This window comes from Triticum aestivum, chromosome 3A (genome assembly GCF_018294505.1).
Source record: "Triticum aestivum cultivar Chinese Spring chromosome 3A, IWGSC CS RefSeq v2.1, whole genome shotgun sequence".
NCBI lineage: Eukaryota > Viridiplantae > Streptophyta > Magnoliopsida > Poales > Poaceae > Triticum > Triticum aestivum.
In genome coordinates, this window is record NC_057800.1 from 703,315,060 (window position 1) to 703,334,662 (window position 19,603).

General features: G+C 43.0%; 1 protein-coding gene across 1 annotated transcript; it reads right to left on the reverse strand.

Moving 5' to 3' along the window:
- Nucleotides 1-374: 374 nt before the first annotated feature.
- LOC123059274 (chitinase CLP) lies at nt 375-1,876 on the reverse strand. Its single transcript, XM_044481877.1, has 2 exons — nt 894-1,876; nt 375-795 (listed from the first exon to the last, which is right to left on the reverse strand). The coding sequence occupies exons 1-2, from the start codon at nt 1,862-1,864 to the stop codon at nt 417-419; spliced, it is 1,350 nt and encodes a 449-aa protein (XP_044337812.1). The 5' UTR covers nt 1,865-1,876; the 3' UTR covers nt 375-416.
- Between the last annotated feature and the right edge of the window lie 17,727 nt (nt 1,877-19,603).

Below are 19,603 nucleotides of genomic sequence, written 5' to 3' on the forward strand. Positions count from 1 at the left end.
CCTGCACTCTCCCCACGGGCCCACACCCCTAAGATAGATCGTTGGCGAGCTTGCCACCCTAAGATAGATTGTCGGCAAGCCTGCCACCCTAAGATAGATCTCCAGCGGTTGCTCCATCCTTCTTTACTTTGCCTCCGGCCAACTTGCTTCTTCTTCGAAAAATCAACTGACCCAAATTGCAAATTCGGGCGATTTACATACAGCTATTGTGTAAAGATAAAGGGTCCATTTAGGTCGAAAGTAAAAAAGATACGTGTTTATTGCAAGTACACAGTACAGATACAGTGAAAGTTCTAACCCGTCCAAGTGAAATTGAAGTGACTACAGTGTGTGTAGAATGTCAGCCTGACAAACTCACATACTTTTACACCTGCTGAAAAGGTGAAGAACGAGCTGGCCGGCAAACCCACTAGTGTTTAGTTTCTGAAGAAATAGGAGCTTCGACAGCCGGACAATTGGACGCTCAGAAGCATGCTGAACCCGAGCACCTGTTTCTCCAGATCGAACACCAGCAGGTTGTTCTCCAGCTGTTTCCCGCCGATCACCACCGCCGGCTCGCCGTCGACCGGCATGCCATCGGGCCCCATCGGCAGGATCCCCACGCACATCGCACCATCCACTGGCACCATGTAGTTATCATTGAACAGTGTCCAGTTGCGCGTGGCGCCGTCGCCCAGCTCAAGTTTAATGTAAGGCATGTCGAGGCCAGCTCGCTTCAGCATCGGGAACGCGCCGTTGTAGCACAGCTCGAACGGCTTCGTCGCCGGCACCCTTTCCATGAAGCTCACCTTCCCTCTGCACGCCATTTCAGACACCCATCATGGAGCTTAGTTTTGCAGGAACTCTGTACTGGTGCAGTGGTTTACGTTGAAAGCATTTAACATGAACTGTACCTTATTATGGCGTGGTCGAAGGCCTTGGCGAAAGCGCGGAACACATCGGGCCGCATGACCGTGTACGGCGTGGCCGTGCTCAGCACGACGCCGCCGCGCCCCGTGCGGACGTCAATGTCGAGCGCGCCACGGGGCAGGGCCGCCGCCGCGTCCGCCCCGTGCCACGACGCGGAGATGCCCTTGACGGGGATGTAGTATCCGCCGGCGTTCGCCGGGTTGGTTAGGAGCGGGGTGTACGGGATGGAGGTCGTGTAGTCGATGAAGCCTCGCTCCGGCGTGGGCAGGTACACCGGCGTGTCGCCGAAGGTCGCGAAGGCGGGGAGGCACAGGGAGAACTTGCGTCCGAAGCCGCGCTGAGCCACGAGCTGGGACGGCAGCGAGAGCGAACGACGGGAGAGCCCCGCGACGCCGGCGGCGCCTGCGGGGAGCGAACCCAGTAGGCGGCCCGGCGCGCACGCGCCGACGACGGCGAACGACTCCTCCGGGCGCAGCTCCATGGTGCCGTTGGTGGTGTTGGCTTTCATGGTGAGGCTCGTGAGATCGCCGGTGGAGCACTGGCCGGTGACCGGGTTGAGCGGGCGAGCGGCGCAGGCGCACCACGACGGCCCCGGCTCGCGGTTCTCCCAGAACCGGCCGCCGTCCACGTACCGGCAGCGATGCGAGGACTGCTGTTTGGCCACGGCGCACGTGTCGGATTCGCACGGCACCGTGCTGTGCGCCGACGAGGGCGGGCACGTCGACCACACGAGCGAGCCGGCGAGGTCGAGGAGGAGCGGCGACTTGTCAGCCTTGACGGAGATGGTATAGAGGGAGGTCTCGGGGTCCTTGGCGAGCTGGGAGATCAGTGGTGGTTGCCGGTCACTGGTCGCCGCCGTGCAGGACAGCAGCAGGACGAGTGCCGAGATGATGACACGATGGAACACATGGTTCGTATAGGGGTTGTGGCGGGAAAGCTTGGCTTGGTCAGCCATTTCTACTTGCTAGCTAGGGAAGATGGTCCGGATTGATGCCGAAAGAAATGAGTTGGCGACTGTATTTATACTAGTTTTGGAATCATGGAACGTGAATTAGCAGCGGTTTCATCATCGATCTTTCCAGTTGTTTTCAGATACCGAGGAGTTGACAATATACGTAAGTGTACAAAGTCAAGACATCTAAACCTTGGCTAGCTCTTCGTATCCATGTGCTCACATAAACCGAGTGTCAACCAAAAACACTTGGCAAAGCCGACCTAAACTGGGTGTGAGAAAAAGAAACATTCGGCAAAGCCACGGTACGCAGCAAAGACTACCTATGCCGAGCATCTTCTGATAGCCACTCGACAAACAAGGTTGAGACTGGCTACTGGTCAATGGACTGAGAATGAATTTTGGAGTAGATTGACCCCAAACTCTGTTTCGGCCGAGCCTAATTGGGCAGCCCAGTTACGGCAGCTCAATGAACTCCTGAAGCTTGTGATTCTGATCGGTAGCAGCAGCATAAGCCCAACGCAGGGTCTTGTGCGCAAGCTGCATCCCAGTACTGCCAAGCCAGTCTATTACAGTATTATTTTTATACTGATTAGGGGCTGCTCTAGTATATTGTTGGCCAAGCCTTTGTAGATGAGTGATGAATAACACTTTCACACATATTGGCTTTGCTAAAAAAAATCTCACACATATTGGCATGCAACGGTTAGTGACTATACACAAATGTATATTTCTTTTATACATGCATACATTACATATATAAACATATACATACATACATACATACGTACATAATTTATATAATTACTATGCAAAAATGAGCATATATTAGCAAAAAAAACGAATTTTCTAGAAAGTAATGGATTAGTGACATCAGTGTTATCCTTACAAAAGAAAAGAAAATGAAAACTAAAACAAAATTAAAAAATGAATAAAAACTAATAAAAATGAAGTTTTCCATGGAAAATAAATTCGTGGCATTGGTATTACCCTTTCAGATGAAAGAAAATAAAATTAAATTAAAATAATGAAGTTTTCTATGGAAGAATAAATTTGTGGCATTGGTATTACCATTTTAGATGAAAGAAAATAAAACAAAATTAAAATAATGAAGTTTTCTAATGAGAAATGAAACCCTTTTAGAAAAAACTAAAACTAAATCAAAATAATGAAGTTTTCTAAGAAAAAATGAAACCCTTTAAGAACGAAGAAAAAGAAAAAGAAAAGGAAGAACTTCCAAAACATGCACACAATTTGCACTGAAATTGCACTTTTGAAATATGGAAAGAATAAGCATATAATAGTGCATTTTTTGCATTCTACTATAATTTACATAGAGTGTTACTGAAATAATGTATTTCCCTTGAAAAGAAAGAATAAAAACAACTTGCCAACAACTTTGCACCGAAATTGCACTTTATCGTAATACGCAATATTTTGGCATATATTATATAGTATTTGTTTGTACATAATTACACTCAGCAAAAATTCAAAAAAATTCAAAAATAATCAATAAAGGGAAGAAAAACAGGAAAAAGAAAAATTCATAGAAACAGAAAACATGAAAAAATAAAGCAAAACTGAGCATATTATAGTGAGATTTCTGAAAAAAATGTTTTCTAAAAAGTAATGGGTAAGTGACATCAGTATTACCCTTCAAAAGAAGAGAAATGAAAACTAAAGCAAAATCAAAAAATAAAATAGAAAATAAAACAAAATTTAAAAAAATGATGTTTGTTCTGGAAGAATGAATTTGTGGCATTGGTATTACCCTTTCATAAAAAAATTAAAATAATGAGGTTTTCTAAAAAAGAATGAAACTTTTAAGAAGAAAGAAAATGAAAAAGAAAAAACTCTCAAAACTTGTGCGCAATTTGCACTGAAATTGCAATATTTGAAATATGTAAACAATAAGCACATAATAGTGCATTTTTTATATTCTACTATAATTTACACATACTGTATCCCAAATAATGTATTTTCCTTCAAGAAGAAAGAAAACAAAAAAAAAGACTTCCGCACAACTTTGAATTGAAATTGCACTTTATCGTAACATGCAAAAATACTCATATAATTATGAAATTTTGTCACATATTATATAGTACTAGTTTGTATAAAATTACACTCAGCCAAAAACCCACAAGAAAATAACCAATAAAGGAAAGATAAAAATGCATAGAAACAGAACACAAAAATAAAAAGAACAAAAATATCCACAAAAGAAATAATTAAATTTTCTATGGAAGAATGAATTAGTGGCATTGGTATTACCATTTAAAAACAAAGAAAGTGGGAAAATAATCTAAAAAAACAATGACAAAAATCCAGAAAAACAAATAATAGCAAATAAAGGAAAGAAAAATGGAAAAAACATATAGAAATGGAAATACAAAATAAAGCAAAACTGAGCATATTATAGTGACATTTATGAAAAAGGTGTTTCTAAAAAATAATGGATTAGTGATCATGTTATTACAGCTAGAAAAGAAAAGAAACGGAAACTAAAAAATAAAAAATAAAAAAATGAAACTAAAATAAAATTAAAAGAATGAAGTTTTTGATGAAAGAACAAATTTGTGGCATTGGTACTACCATTTCAGAAGAAAAAATGTAAAAAAAAATCAAAATAATGTGGTTTTCTAAGAAAAGAACAGACTCCTTTAAAAAGAAAGAAAATGAAAAAGAAAAAAACTTTCAAAACTTGAACATAGTTTGCACTTTTCAAAGTATGCAAAAAAAACATATAATAGTGCATTTTTTGCATTCTACTATAATTTACACATAGTATAACTCAAATAATGTATTTTCCTTTAACAAGAAAGAAAACTAAAAAACTTGTGCACAATTTTGCATCAAAATTGCACTTTATCGTAAAATGTAAAAATACTCATATAATCATGAAATTTGGCACATACTCCCTCAGTAAACAAATATAAGAGTGTTTACATCACTAATTTAGTGATCTAAACACTCTTATATTTCTTTACGGAGGGAGTGTTATATTATTTGTTTGCATATGATTACACTCAGCCAAAAAACCACAAAAACAAAAAATAACAAATAAAGGAAAGAAAAAATGAAAAAATGCATAGAAACAGTAAACAGAAAAAAATACACCAAAACAAAGAATTAAATTTTGCACGAAATGTACATAAAAATTGCGCATTTTAGAATAAAGGAAGAATGAATTAGTGGGATTTGAAGGAAGAATGAATTAGTGGGATTGATATTATCACTTAAGAACAAAGAAAATGGAAAAACCAATCCAAAACAAACAATGAATTTTTTTTGCACGAAATGTAGATAAAAATTGCGCATTTTAGAAATATGCAAGCATAAGCATATAAAAGTGGTACTTTCGCAAAAACAAAATCTAAGAACAAATGAATAGTGGAATTATTATTAACATTAAAGTATAATGAAAATAAATTAAATACTAAAATATCAAAATAATGATTTTACCTGAAAAGGAATGAATTAGTGGCATTGGTATTTTCTTTGAGAAAAGAGAACTTAAAAAAACTTGAACACAACTTTGTACCGAGATTGCACTTTATCGTAATATGCAAAAATAATAATATAATCATGAAATGTTGGCACACATTACATAGTATTTGTATGTATATAATTACACTCGGCCAAAAACCAAAAAATAAATAAAGGAAAGAAAAAGGGAAAAAGAAAAAACGCAACTTAGAAGAGCAAAAACGAGCCCAAGAAGCAATTAGATTGACCCAAAATAGGGGTTAATCGATTCCACACATCCCAGCTCACCACCAAAATGACAAAAAAAAGAACACACATCTCAAAGCAGAATTGGACGGCCATAAAATCGATTCACACATCTTGGCTTCTATTTTTTCTTTCTTTCTTCTTATGTTATGTTTCGGGGCGAAATGACCGCTACTTCATCAATTAGTCTTGAAAAAATTTCTACACTCGAGATACATCATTAACTGGGACATGTCAAAATTTAGTATTTTTGGATCAATTAGCTATATTTCGTTCATTAAGTGTATTTCTAGATATTTAACAGATATCATTTATATTTGAACTGCAGGTACATGAAATAATTGTTAGAAATAGTTCGATAATTCTTATTGGTGGTAGTTATCTATGTTTAGGCTTAATGTAACAAAGTAAAAGGAGTTCCAAACATTAGGGGAGTGAGAATCAACCACCAACATGGAACTTAGTGGTTATCTTATTCTCAAAAATTCAAACAAAACCCAAAAGTCATGAACGTTGGAATGGGGTCATGATATGGCCCTGAAGGTTTTGATAAAAACTTAAGAATGTTTCAAATAATTTGCTATATAGACTACTTAAAAACTGGACCATCTGTGAGGAAAAACAATGTTTCGAGAGGGAACGGGTCAAGTTCGCATCCGAAGCGAACGTAGCTTCATCCTTTGAACTTGAAACTCTTTCAACGCTCAGCACACCAATACATTTTACATGTAAAATTTTGGTATTGTTTCGGGTTTGTTTGCTATATTTATGCTATTAAGTTCATTTTTAGGCATTTAATGTACATAATTTAAATTTAAACTGCAGTTACATGATATAGTTGCCAGAAATAGCTTGCACTTTCTTATCTGTGGTACTTAGTCTATGTTTAGGCCTTATGTAATGAGAAAAAAAGGAGTGCCAAGCACCAGTGGCCGAGACGCGATCACCGACATGGAGCTTAGTAGATATTTACTAAAAAGAACAAGAATTCATTCGCATTATCGCGTTGAATGAACTGTTTTTTGTTATAGTCATTTAGTTCACCGAGATAAGAGTCACTTCTGTTTTGGTAAGAGTACACCCATATTTTTGCTCCTAGCATTTAATACAATTCCTTTGTTGGTGTAGACCTTTGATTTCTTCTTCCTTGGAGAATGCATACAAAAGGGTCTTGCGAGGGAAGATCAAATCTTATATGTCCCTCGTAAATATTGATTATAGATTTATAGTGCATCAAAAAGGCCAAATGTCACTGTAGCTATTGGATCTTCATGCATTTCCATGATTACTAAATCAATAAGATCAGAGCATCCATTAATTTGAACAAGTACACTTTGTTTGACACTAGCCAACCCAACATCTTGCCCTCAAATGTCCACTAGCCAAGTCATTGCGGTGTACTAATATTGGTCCACCTAATAGCATTGTCAAGTTGTTTGGGACTTGGTTAAACGGGGTACACCTAAGACAACAGGGCATATTCAGGTCGGAGTTTGTGCATTATTTTGGGCATTTTGGAACTATCGAAATGGCGTTATTTTTAAGAGACAAAACATCACCAATTTTGTGCAGGTCGTCTTCCAGCGACTGGTTGGATCCGTATGTGGTCATTAGTCAGCCATGCCAAAGTCAGGGAGCATATGGCTTGTGGGTGCAACCGTTGGGTGATAGTAGTATGGGATACCTACACTTGCCTAGTACTTCATATCCATGTGCTCACATGTGTTGGTTTCTATTTGGGTCCAATCACTACGACAAAAAAGCTTTATGATAAGTGATAACTCACATATATAGGGGCTCACGATGGTCTTCGAGGGTAGTATTTCACCCAAATTTATTGATTCGACACAAGGGGAACCAAAGAATATTTGTATGTATTGGCAGTTGAGTTGTCAATTCAACCACACCTGGAGAACTAAATATCTGCAGCAAAGTGTTTAGTAGCACAATAGTATAATAGTTTGATAGCAGTGGTAACAGTGGTAATAGTAACATTAACAGTAACGGAATCAATTTTGTAGTGATTGTAACAGCTGCAGCAACACTAGTGAATTAGCAAAAACCAATATGAGAAAAGGGTAGACACATTGGATCAGTGATGGATATTTTTGTTCCATGGCATTCATCATATAATAGTCGCAAGCTAGAGCAATACACAATAGCTCCAATTAATCAATATAATGTAGGCATGTATTCCGTATATAGTCATATGTGCTTATAATAGAAACTTGCATGACTTCTCTTGTCCTACCCTCCCGTGGCAGCGGGATCCATAAGAAAATCTAAGGAATATTAAGGCCTCTTGTTAATGTAGGAACACGCGGTACGTTATGCTAGCACCAAATAAAATTTTCTACCGCACACCCAAGATCATGCTACTGGAAATAGATCACGGGATCGGGTTTACCACTAGACGCGCAGTCACCGCAGCGGAAGTAGAGTTGGTGATGCGTGTAGCCGATCTCCCAGGCCGTCTCCTCCTCACGTTGCCAATCTCCCGCGAACAGCGAAGACCCGTGAATGGTGATCTCCCACGAACGGCACCTCACGGTTCCCTCGAACGGTTCGTACAAGCACCGCAGATGCGATGCCTCCAAGGTATCCACACGTACGGGGAGCAGCGTCGAGCGGCGGACTGCTAGGTCCGGTCGCGTGGCATGGGCGTGGGGAGTGGCGGTGGCTAACCAGGGTTCAATCCCTCGGTGGTGCGCCCACTCCCCTTTATATAGACCTCCAAGGTGGGCTCAATACTTGAGCCCACTAGGAGTCCACATCCATTTTCCACTCAGGTCCAATCCGAATGGGCTGCAGCCCCTTAAGTGTGCGACCCTATAGGTTCACGTACACATGGACACGACCGGAGTCGATAGTTGGTAGCGGCTCCAAGCAGAAGGTGCCAACTCCCATGTGGGCGTAAAGTCGTTTGACGAACCTCGACAATGTGGCATATGCAACATTCCTTTTGCCTCACGATATTTGTTGTCGAGCTCAAGGCGAGTACTTGTCACCCTTGTGTTAGCTCGACCTCTATTCTCGAAACCATGATACAGATTCCCGAACTGGGTTAACACTTAACCCAAGTCGCATGGCCTGTTGGAAATATGCCCTAGAGGGAATAATAAATTAGTTATTATTATATTTCCTTGTTCATGATAATCGTTTATTATCCATGCTAGAATTGTATTGATAGGAAACTCAGATACATGTGTGGATACATAGACAACACCATGTCCCTAGTAAGCCTCTAGTTGACCAGCTCATTGATCAATAGATGGTTAAGGTTTCCTGACCATGGACATTGGGTGTCGTTGATAAAGGGGTCACATCATTAGGAGAATGATGTGATGGACAAGACCCAATCCTAAGCATAGCACAAGATCGTGTAGTTCGTATGCTAAAGCTTTTATAATGTCAATATCATTTCCTTAGACCATGAGATTGTGAAACTCCCGGATACCGTAGGAATGCTTTGGGTGTACCAAACTTCACAACGTAACTGGGTGGCTATAAAGGTGCACTGCGGGTATCTCCGAAAGTGTCTGTTGGGTTGGCACGAATCGAGACTGGGATTTGTCACTCCGTGTAACGGAGAGGTATCTCTGGGCCCACTTGGTAGGCAATCATCATAATGTGCACAATGTGACCAAGGAGTTGATCACGGGATGATGTGTTACGGAATGAGTGAAGAGACTTGTTGGTAACGAGATTGAACGAGGTATCGGGATACCGACGATCGAATCTCGGGCAAGTATCGTACCGATAGACAAAGGGAATTGAATACGGGATTGATTGAATCCTCGACATCGTGGTTCATCCGATGAGATCATCGTGGAACATGTGGGAGCCAACATGGGTATCCAGATCCCGCTGTTGGTTATTGGCCGGAGAGTTGTCTCGGTCATGTCTGCATGGTTCCCGAACCCGTAGGGTCTACACACTTAAGGTTCGGTGACGCTAGAGTTGTAGAGATATTAGTATGCGGTTAACCGAAAGATGTTCGGAGTCCCAGATGAGATCTCGGACGTCACGAGGAGTTCCGGAATGGTCCGGAGGTAAATATTTATATATAGGAAGTCCAGTTTCGGGCACTGGGAGAGTTTCGGGAGTCATCGGTATTGTACCGGGACCACCGAAAGGGTCCTGGGGGTCCACCGGGTGGGGCCACCTATCCCGGAGGGCCCCATGGGCTGAAGGGGCGTGGGAACCATCCCCTGGTGGGCTGGTGCGCCCCCCTTGTGCCTCCCATGCGCCTAGGGTTGGAAATGTTAAGGGGTGAGAGCGCCTCCACTTGGCTTGGAGGCGAAGCCACCCCTAGGGCTGCCGCCCCCCTCCCTAGATGGGATCTACAAGGGGTCGGCACCCCCCTAGGCCCCTATATATAGTGGAGGGGAGGGAGGGCAGCCGCACCTGAAGCCCTGGCGCCTCCCTCCCTCCCGTGACACCTCTTCCTCGCCGCTTGCGCTTGGCGAAGCCCTGCCGGGATCCCGCTACTTCCACCACCACGCCGTCGTGCTGCTAGATCTCCATCAACCTCTCCTTCAGTTGCTGGATCAAGAAGGAGGAGACGTCTCTCCCAACCGTTTGTGTGTTGAACGCGGAGGTGTCGTCCGTTCGGCGCTAGGATCATTGGTGATTTGGATCACGACGAGTACGACTCCATCAAACCCGTTCTCTTGAACGCTTCCGCTCGCGATCTACAAGGGTATGTAGATGCACTCCCCTCTCCCACGTTGCTAGATGACTCCATAGATTGATCTTGGTGATGCGTAGAAAATTTTAAAATTCTTCTACGTTCCCCAACATGGCCATGCTTTCCGAATCTCATCACTCGAGAGGGCCCAGAGAATAGCTCTCCAAATAGGAGGGGCAAATTCCATCTTGGTCAACCATGTATCATGGCATGTCTCACGACTCACCCGAAAGCTAACTTTATAACCATCCAGTTACGGAGTAGCGTTTGATAGACCCTAAGTGAGTCGATCCTCATCCCGAGAACATGCGAGGACCTCAGGTCTAGGACATGGCATATACATTGCACTTGAGACTAACAGATGACTATATCTCGCTGCGTCTCAAAGTGGGTCTGTCCGGCTCGATGATCTCCATCCCCAAGCCCATACTATCGGTTTAGCATCTCCATGCACATGACTTGTGAAACATAGTCATCAACCGAGTCGTATACTAGTCAAGGATATGTGTCCGCATAACCTTATCAACTAGGGACCATTAAAACAATCATCATACAATACATAGTTCCACAAACAAGTCACATACTTATTGATACATATCATTGATGATGTACAAGGACAATACAAGGACTCATGAATACATAGGGAAATATCATCATCACATGATTGCCTCTAGGGCATATCTCCAACAGTCTCCCACTTGCACTAGAGTCAATCATTTAGGCATTGTATGCCCATGGAGCTCATGTGCGCCTCATGCTTCGGACGTGGGAGAGGCTTCGTCAATGGATCAGCAACATTTGCATCTGTGTGTACCTTGCATATGTTTACATCACCTCTTTCGACAATGTTGCGAATAAGGTTAAAACGCCTGAGTATGTGTTGGGTTTTATGATGGTTCCCTGGTTCCTTGACTTGAGCAATGGCACCACTATTATCACAACAGAGGTCCAATGGATTAGACGCGCCCTCAACCACACCAAGATCAGAAATAAAATTCTTCACCCAAACACCTTCTTTTGCAGCTTCAGAAGCCGCAATGTACTCAGCCTCTATTGTAGAATCAGCTACCATATCTTGCTTGGAGATCCTCCAGCTCACTGCTCCTCCGTTCAGAATGAACACAAACCCAGATTGCGATCGACTATCATCCCTATCTGTTTGGAAACTAGCATCGGTGTAACTCTTTACAACGAGCTCATCCTCACCTCCATAAACCAGGAACATATCCTTAGTCCTTCTCAAGTACTTCAGGATATTCTTAACCGCTGTCCAGTGACTCTCCCCTGGATCAGCCTAGTATCTGCCCACCACGCTAAGAGAAAAACTAACATCGGGACGAGTACAAACCATGGCATACATGATGGACCCAACAGACGAAGCATACGGAATCCCATCCACGCGTCTTCGCTCATCAGGAGTCGTAGGACTCTGAGTCTTGCTAAGACTAATGCCATGTGACATGGGCAAAAAACCTTTCTTGGCATGTTGCATGTTGAACCGCTTCAACACCTTGTCAATATACGCACTCTGGCTTAATCCAATAAGCCTTCTCGATCTATCTCTATAGATCTTGATTCCCAAAATGTAAGTTGCTTCTCCCAAGTCCTTCATAGAAAAACTATTTTTCAATGAGTCCTTGACAGATTCAAGCATTTGAACATCATTTCCAATCAATAATATGTCATCCACATATAAGATCAGAAATGCAACTGAGCTCCCACTGACCTTCTTGAATACACAATGATCACAGTCATTCTTGATGAAGCCAAACTCTTTGACAGCTTCATTAAAACGAATGTTCCAATTCCGAGATGCTTGCCTTAATCCATAAATGGATCTTTGAAGCTTGCATACCATGCTAGACTTCTTTGGATCGACAAAACCCTCAGGTTGTGTCATATACACATCCTCGGTTAAATTTCCATTAAGGAAAGCCGTTTTGACATCCATCTGCCATATTTCATAGTCGAAATATGCCGCTATAGCAAGAATGATCCGAATTGATTTAGGCATCGCTACCGGTGAGTATGTCTCATCGTAGTCAACTCCTTGAACTTGTCGATAACCTTTAGCAACAAATCGAGCCTTATGGACTGTGACATTTCCGTCCATATCAGTTTTCTTCTTAAAGATCCACTTGCACTCAATGGCTCGAACGCCATCTGGCAGATCAACCAAGTTCCAAACTTTATTGTCATCCATGGACTTTAATTCGGATCTCATGGCCTCAAGCCATAACTCGGAATCAGAGCCCTCCATCGCTTCCGCATACGTAGTCGGCTCGTTGTTCTCCAACAACAACGCATTGCAGTCATGCAAATTGCGTAACCTTTCCGACCTCCGTGGAACCGGTGTTGACTCCACTACGGGTTCCCTGACTAACTCTGGTGTGACAGTATCACCTACCGGAACGTCCCTGTGTGGTTCTCGAATTTCTTCTAGTCGGACCGTCCTCCCACTAGCCTTCCGATTGAGAAACTCTTTCTCAAGGAAAACTCCATGTCGAGCGACAAACACTTTGCCCTCTTCACGGTTGTAGAAGTAATATCCCAAGGTTTCCCTTGGATATCCCACAAATATGCACTTGTCCGATTTGGGTGTGAGCTTATCCGACTGGAGTCGCTTGACATATGCTTCACATCCCCAAATTTTCGGAAAAGACAAACTGTGACTCTTCACAGTCCATATCTCATATGGTGTCTTATCTACGGACTTAGATGGTACCCTGTTTAGTGTGAAAGCTGCAGTTTCTAGAGTGTATCCCCAAAATGACAAGGGTAAATCCGACTGACTCATCATCGATCGGACCATGTCCAACAGGGTCCGATTCCTCCGTTCCGACACACCATTTCTCTGTGGCGTACCTGGAGGAGTCAGTTGTGGAACTATTCCATGACTCTTCAGATGATCATCAAACTCCTGGCTCATATACTCACTGCCACGATCAGATCGTAGAAGTTTGATTTTCTTGCCGAGTTGATTTTCTACTTCGTTCTGAAACTCCTTGAACTTTTCAAAAGTTTCTGACTTGTGCCTCATCAAGTAGACATATCCATATCTACTCAAGTCGTCGGTGAAAGTCACGAAGTATTGGAAACCACCTCTGGCTGTCGTGCTCATTGGTCCACATACATCACTATGTATAAGTTCCAACAGCTCGGACGCCCTCTCGCAACTCTTTGCAAAAGGAGTCTTAGTCATCTTACCGAGTAGGCAAGACTCGCATGTCTCGAATGATTCAAACTCAAACGAAGTTAGAATTCTATCATCATGGAGCTTCTTCATGCACTTTTGACTAATGTGTCCTAGTCGGCAATGCCAGATGTAAGTCGGATTTATCTCATTAGGCTTATGCCTCTTGACATTTATGTTATAGACTGATTCACCTTCAAGATCTAGGATAAATAACCCATTTACAACGGGTGCAAAGCCATGAAACATATTATTCAAGTAAATAGAATAACCATTGTCCTTAATACTGAATTCATAACCTTGTCTCATCAAACATGAGGCAGAAATAATGTTTCGACTCAAAGCAGGAACATAATAACAATTATCAAGTTCCATTACAAATCCTAAAGGTAAATTAAGTTGCACAGTGCCGACGGCCAATGCAGCAACTCTTGCTTTATTCCCGACGCAAATGTCAACTTCTCCTCTTGCGACATTCCTAGTTCTGCTTAGGCCCTGCATGGAGTTGCAAATGTGAACAACCGATCCGGTATCATATACCCAAGAGCTACTAGAAACATCAGCAAGATAAATGTCTATAACATATACAACAAGTGTACCTAAAGAAGAAGTCATACTTCCAGTCTTCTTGCCCTTCTCGACAAGCCACTTGCTGCAGTTCCTTTTCCAGTGTTCGGGTTCCTTGCAATGAAAGCAAATACTCCCCGAAGCCGTTCCTGACTTAGGCGCAGCGGCTGCTGTTGGAGTTGCCTCCTTCTCTTTGCCCTTTGCCTTAGCCTTTTTCTTGGACCAGCTCTTCTTGAACTTAGCCGAGTTCTGCACCATCAACACTTGATGATGTGTACCTTTTTGATATCCTGCTCTGCCACTTTGAGCATCTCATGCAATTCAGTGAGCTTCTTTTCCATCCCATGCATATGGCAGTTCGAGATGAACGACCCATAGCTGTTCGGAAGAGAACCCAGAATTGTATTTGTGGACAACTCATCCCCAAGTGGGAAGCCTAGCCTATCCAGAGTATCATGTACCCGATCATCTTGATCACATGCGGGCTCAGTGGATCACCCTCTTTCAGCTCACAATCCATCAAGGATCGCCAGATGTTGAACCTTTCGGTCCTAGTCTGCATTTGAAACATGCTCTTAAGGTTCTCAATCATATCGAAAGCCTCAATATTTTCGAACTGCTGCTACAGATCGGGCTCCATAGAAGCCAACATGAGACAGCTGATCTCGTTTGATTCATCAATGAGTTTCTGGTAGGCATTTCTGGCTGCGGCATTAGCATTATCGGCGGGTTCCTCTAGAAGCGGATTCTCTAGAACTTGTTCCTTTTTCTCATGCCTAAGAACAATTCTCAGGTTTCTATACCAGGTGGTAAAGTTTGTTCCATTCAATTTATCTTTTTCCAGGATTGATTTCAATGCAAAAGGGGTCTTGAGCAGGTGGTGCCATTAATCTACAACAGAAATATGCAAAACACTAAGACATGTATTCATGAAGAGTAATTCATATTAAACATTTTAATAAGATCATTACTCCCACTAAAATCAACATCTCTCGGTTGATACTTAGTGATTCAAGATCCAAGATCAACATGTCAACTAGTGAGCTTTTGCATCACCGCTAGAGGACAAGATCACTCGATAAGCAACTCTTGCTAATTGTATCTCCATATGACTCTTGTTGTTGGGGACATCTCATGCCTCGCCAACACCTATGACTCGTAGCCCAAAACTGTTTTGATAGCCACGACAAGTCAACCAATGCTCCGCGTGTAAGTGTCCGACACAAACCCATCACTTCAAGGAGATCTAGTGGCACCCTAATTTCATTGGCCCGCCACAAAATATACTTGGCATGTGAAGGTGCAACAATTGGGGAGGCATTTGTACTTGACATTCTTTGAGGGATCACCCTACTTAGAACATCTACCATGCAAAAGGAAGGGTGCATAAAAGGGATAATCTTTCACAGGCAGTTTATGTATGTGTGATATGGTATAGCCCCTTGTCACGGCGCGTGGTGATCTCCATCTCCACGTGCGCGGTCTGCCCATGCATGGTTGTCCTCGTGGTGATCTCCATCTCCACACCATGGTGTCAACCGCCAAGTGTTACATAAGATACTATGCTATTAAAAACTAATAGCTACTGAAAGTAAATTACATTACATGGCTTCTCATGTTGACACGCAGGTTATTAATACAATAATGGGACAACCATATGGCTCCAGCCGATTGCCGCACTCATGACATGCAGGTCATGAAACAATAATATACAGGCAACATACATGGGCTATACCAAATCATAGTCATTCCTTGCAAAAATGAGTCAGACGTTCTACCGCCGAAGATAAAACCACCTGAAACTATCTTCCAAGCGGATTTTAGCCTAGCTAGAAGCACCGAAATCCTGTTCCAGCATTTCATTGCTAATCCAACTTTTTGTTAGCTTCAGTTTGACAGGTCGTGGAGCAAAACCGGAGTTCGTATGCAAAAGATACAACCGTTTTACCGAGACCGCTCCAACAGATTTCAGCACCGCAGAAATCACATTTCCAAGGTGTTGATCTATGTTCCGATTCGATCAATCTCATTGATCTTCGCGTGCTGCATCCGGATTTACGTTCCACTGTCTACCCCGATGGCAGACAACCGACCGGTAGGGGTAAGTCGTGTCACGACCTCTGCATCACGATCACGGAAACAAGATCACGAAACCAACCTTCAACACTGACATGCGCGACCGATCTCATCGACCCGCACCTGAACCGATCTACATATCTCATATGCATATCATCGAATCTATTACCACACAGCGGAGGCTCTGATACCACTGTAGGAACACGCGGTACATTACACTAGCGCCAAATAAAATTTTCTACCGCACACCCAAGATCATGCTGCTGGAAATAGATCACGGGATCGGGTTTACCACTAGACGCGCAGTCACCGCAGCGGAAGTAGAGTTGGTGATGCGTGTAGCCGATCTCCCGGGCCGTATCCTCCTCACGTTGTCGATCTCCCGCGAACTGCGAAGACCCGTGAATGGTGATCTCCCACGAACGGCACCTCGCGGTTCCCTCGAACGGTTTGTCCAAGCACCGCAGATGCGATGCCTCCAAGGTATCCACACGTACGGGGAGCAGCGTCGAGCGGTGGACTGCTAGGTCTGGTCGCGCGGTATGGGCGTGGGGAGTGGCGGTGGCTAACCAGGGTTCAATCCCTCAGTTGTGCGCCCACTCCCCTTTATATAGACCTCCGAGGTGGGCTCAATACTTGAGCCCACTAGGAGTTCACATCCATTTTCCACTCAGATCCAATCCGAATGGGCTGCAGCTCCTTAAGTGTGCGACCCTATAGGTTCACGTACACATGGACATGACCAGAGTCGATAGTTGGTAGCGGCTCCAAGCAGAACGTGCCAACTCCCATGTGGGCGTAAAGTCGTTTGACGAACCTCGACAATGTGGCATATGCAACATTCCTTTTGCCTCACGATATTTGTTGTCGAGCTCAAGGCGAGTACTTGTCACCCTTGTATTAGCTCGACCTCTCTTCTCGAAACCATGATACAGATTCCCGAACTAGGTTAACACTTAACCCAAGTCGCATGGCCATGCTTTCCGAATCTGATCACTCGAGAGGGCCCAGAGAATATCTGTCCAAATAGGAGGGGTAAATTCCATCTTGGTCAACCATGTCTCGCGGCATGTCTCACGACTCATCCGAAAGCTACCTTTATAACTACCCAGTTACGGAGTAGCGTTTGATAGACCCTATGTGAGTCGATCCTCATCCCGAGAACATGCGAGAACCTCTGGTCTAGGACATGGCATAGACATTGCACTTGAGACTAACAGATGACTATATCTCGCTGCGTCTCAAAGTGGGTCTGTTCGGCTCGGTGATCTCCATCCCCGAGCCCATACTATCGGTTTAGCATCTCCATGCACATGACTTGTGAAATATAGTCATCAACCGAGTCGTATACTAGTCAAGGATATGTGCCCGCATAACCTTATCAACTAGGGACCATTAAAACAATCATCATACAATACATAGTTCCAGAAACAAGTCACATACTTATTGATACATATCATTGATGATGTTCAAGGACAATACAAGGACTCATGAATACATAGGGAAATATCATCATCACATGATTGCCTCTAGGGCATATCTCCAACAGTTAATAGGAAACCGGAACAAAGCATTAGCACATAGCGAATACATGAAGTCCTCAAACTATGGCAATCACCGGAAAGAATCCCAATTATTGTCACATTGGGGTATGCGGATCATAACACATTATAGGTGCATACAACTTGCAAGATGGGATCAAGAACTCAAATATATCATGCCACTCGAGCCCTAGTGACAAGCATTAAGCATAACAAAGTCATAGCAACATCAATATCAGAACACATTGGATACTAGGGATCAAGACCTAACAAATTAACTCGATTACATGATAAATCTCATCCAACTCATCACCTTCCAGCACGCCTATGAAGGAATTACTCATCAAATTGTTGATGAAGGATGGTTGATGATGACGAAGACGTAGAATCACCCTCTCTGGAGCCCCGAACGGACTCCAGACCAGCCCTCCCGATGAAGAACAGGAGGTGACGGCGGCTTCGTATCATAAGATGCGATGATTTCTTCTCTGTGATTTTTTCTCAACGAATAGGTATATATGGAGTTGGACTTAGGGTTGTCGGAGGCTCCAGGGGCCCACAAGCTCACCAGGAGCGCCCTGGGGGTGGGCGCGCCCTCTGGGCTTGTGGCTCCTGGGTGGCCTCCCTCTAGTAGTTCTATTCGCCGATATTTTTATATACTTTGAAAATATTCTTCGTAAATTTTCAGCTCAATCCGAGAACTTTTATTTCTGCAAAAAAATAACACCATGATAACTCTGCTGAAAACATCGTCAATCCGGGTAAGTTCCATTCAAATCATGCAAATTAGAGTGCAAAACAAGAGCAAAAGTATTTGGAAAAGTAGATATGTTTGGACGTATCAATAAGTAGACTGTTAAACTTACTGACCCGCACTACTATTACTCTACCCCAAGACCGCTATCCAACATCCATCTCAAAGTAGTAAGTTCATGACAAACGGAGTAATGCTCTAAGCAAGATGATATAATGTAGACAAGGTAAAATCAAACAGTATATTCAAACCCCGTCGTTTATTCTTAGTAGCAACAATATAATATGTGCCTTACAACCCCTATTGTTATAGAGTAAGGACACCACAAGATTGAACCTACTACTATGCACCACTCCCTCTGATGATCTACTCATTATCTTGGCCTAAGAAAACTCATAGATAAAGCATACATAGATACAAAATCACACATAATAGATCTAAAAAGACTCAATTAATTTGAAGGAATAATCTGATCATCAGCGCACAATTCATCGGATCCCACAAATGCAAGGTGAGAATTAGATCAAATAGGTCTCTGAAGAGATCATTGTATTGAAGATCATAAAGAGATAGAAATGGAGAGAGCCATCTAGCTACTGCTATGGACCCGTAGGTCCTGAAGGAACTACTTCGAAATCATCATGGACGCATCAAGATTAATGAAGATGGCCTTCGTGATGGATTCCCCCTCAGGCAGGGCATCGGAAAAGGTTTGGAGATGGGACCATAGAAGAATATAGGCTTGTGGTGGCGATAAAATTGTTTCGGGTCTCGCTCTACGGCTTTCCAAATATTTGTGCATATATAGCATCGGAATTAGGTCGGCCGGTGCAACAGGTGCCGCACAAGTCCACATGGCGCCCCCTCCCCCTGGATGCGCCACCTGAGCTTGTGGCCCCCCTCAAGCGTCCTCTGGTGCCTCCTCGAAGCTCTAGGGTCTCTCGTAGGCCAGAAAAAAGAACACCGTAAAGTTTCATCATGTTTGCACTTTGTTTGGTATGATTTTTCTGCGGAAAAAGAAGTAGGTAAAAACAGAAACTGGCACTGGGCACTAAGTAAATAGGTTGATCCAAAAAATTGGTATAAAAAGGCATATAAAGCATACACAATTGATAATATAATAGCATGAAATAATCAAAAATTATAGATACATTGGAGACGTATCACCGACCTACACAAAGATTAGAGG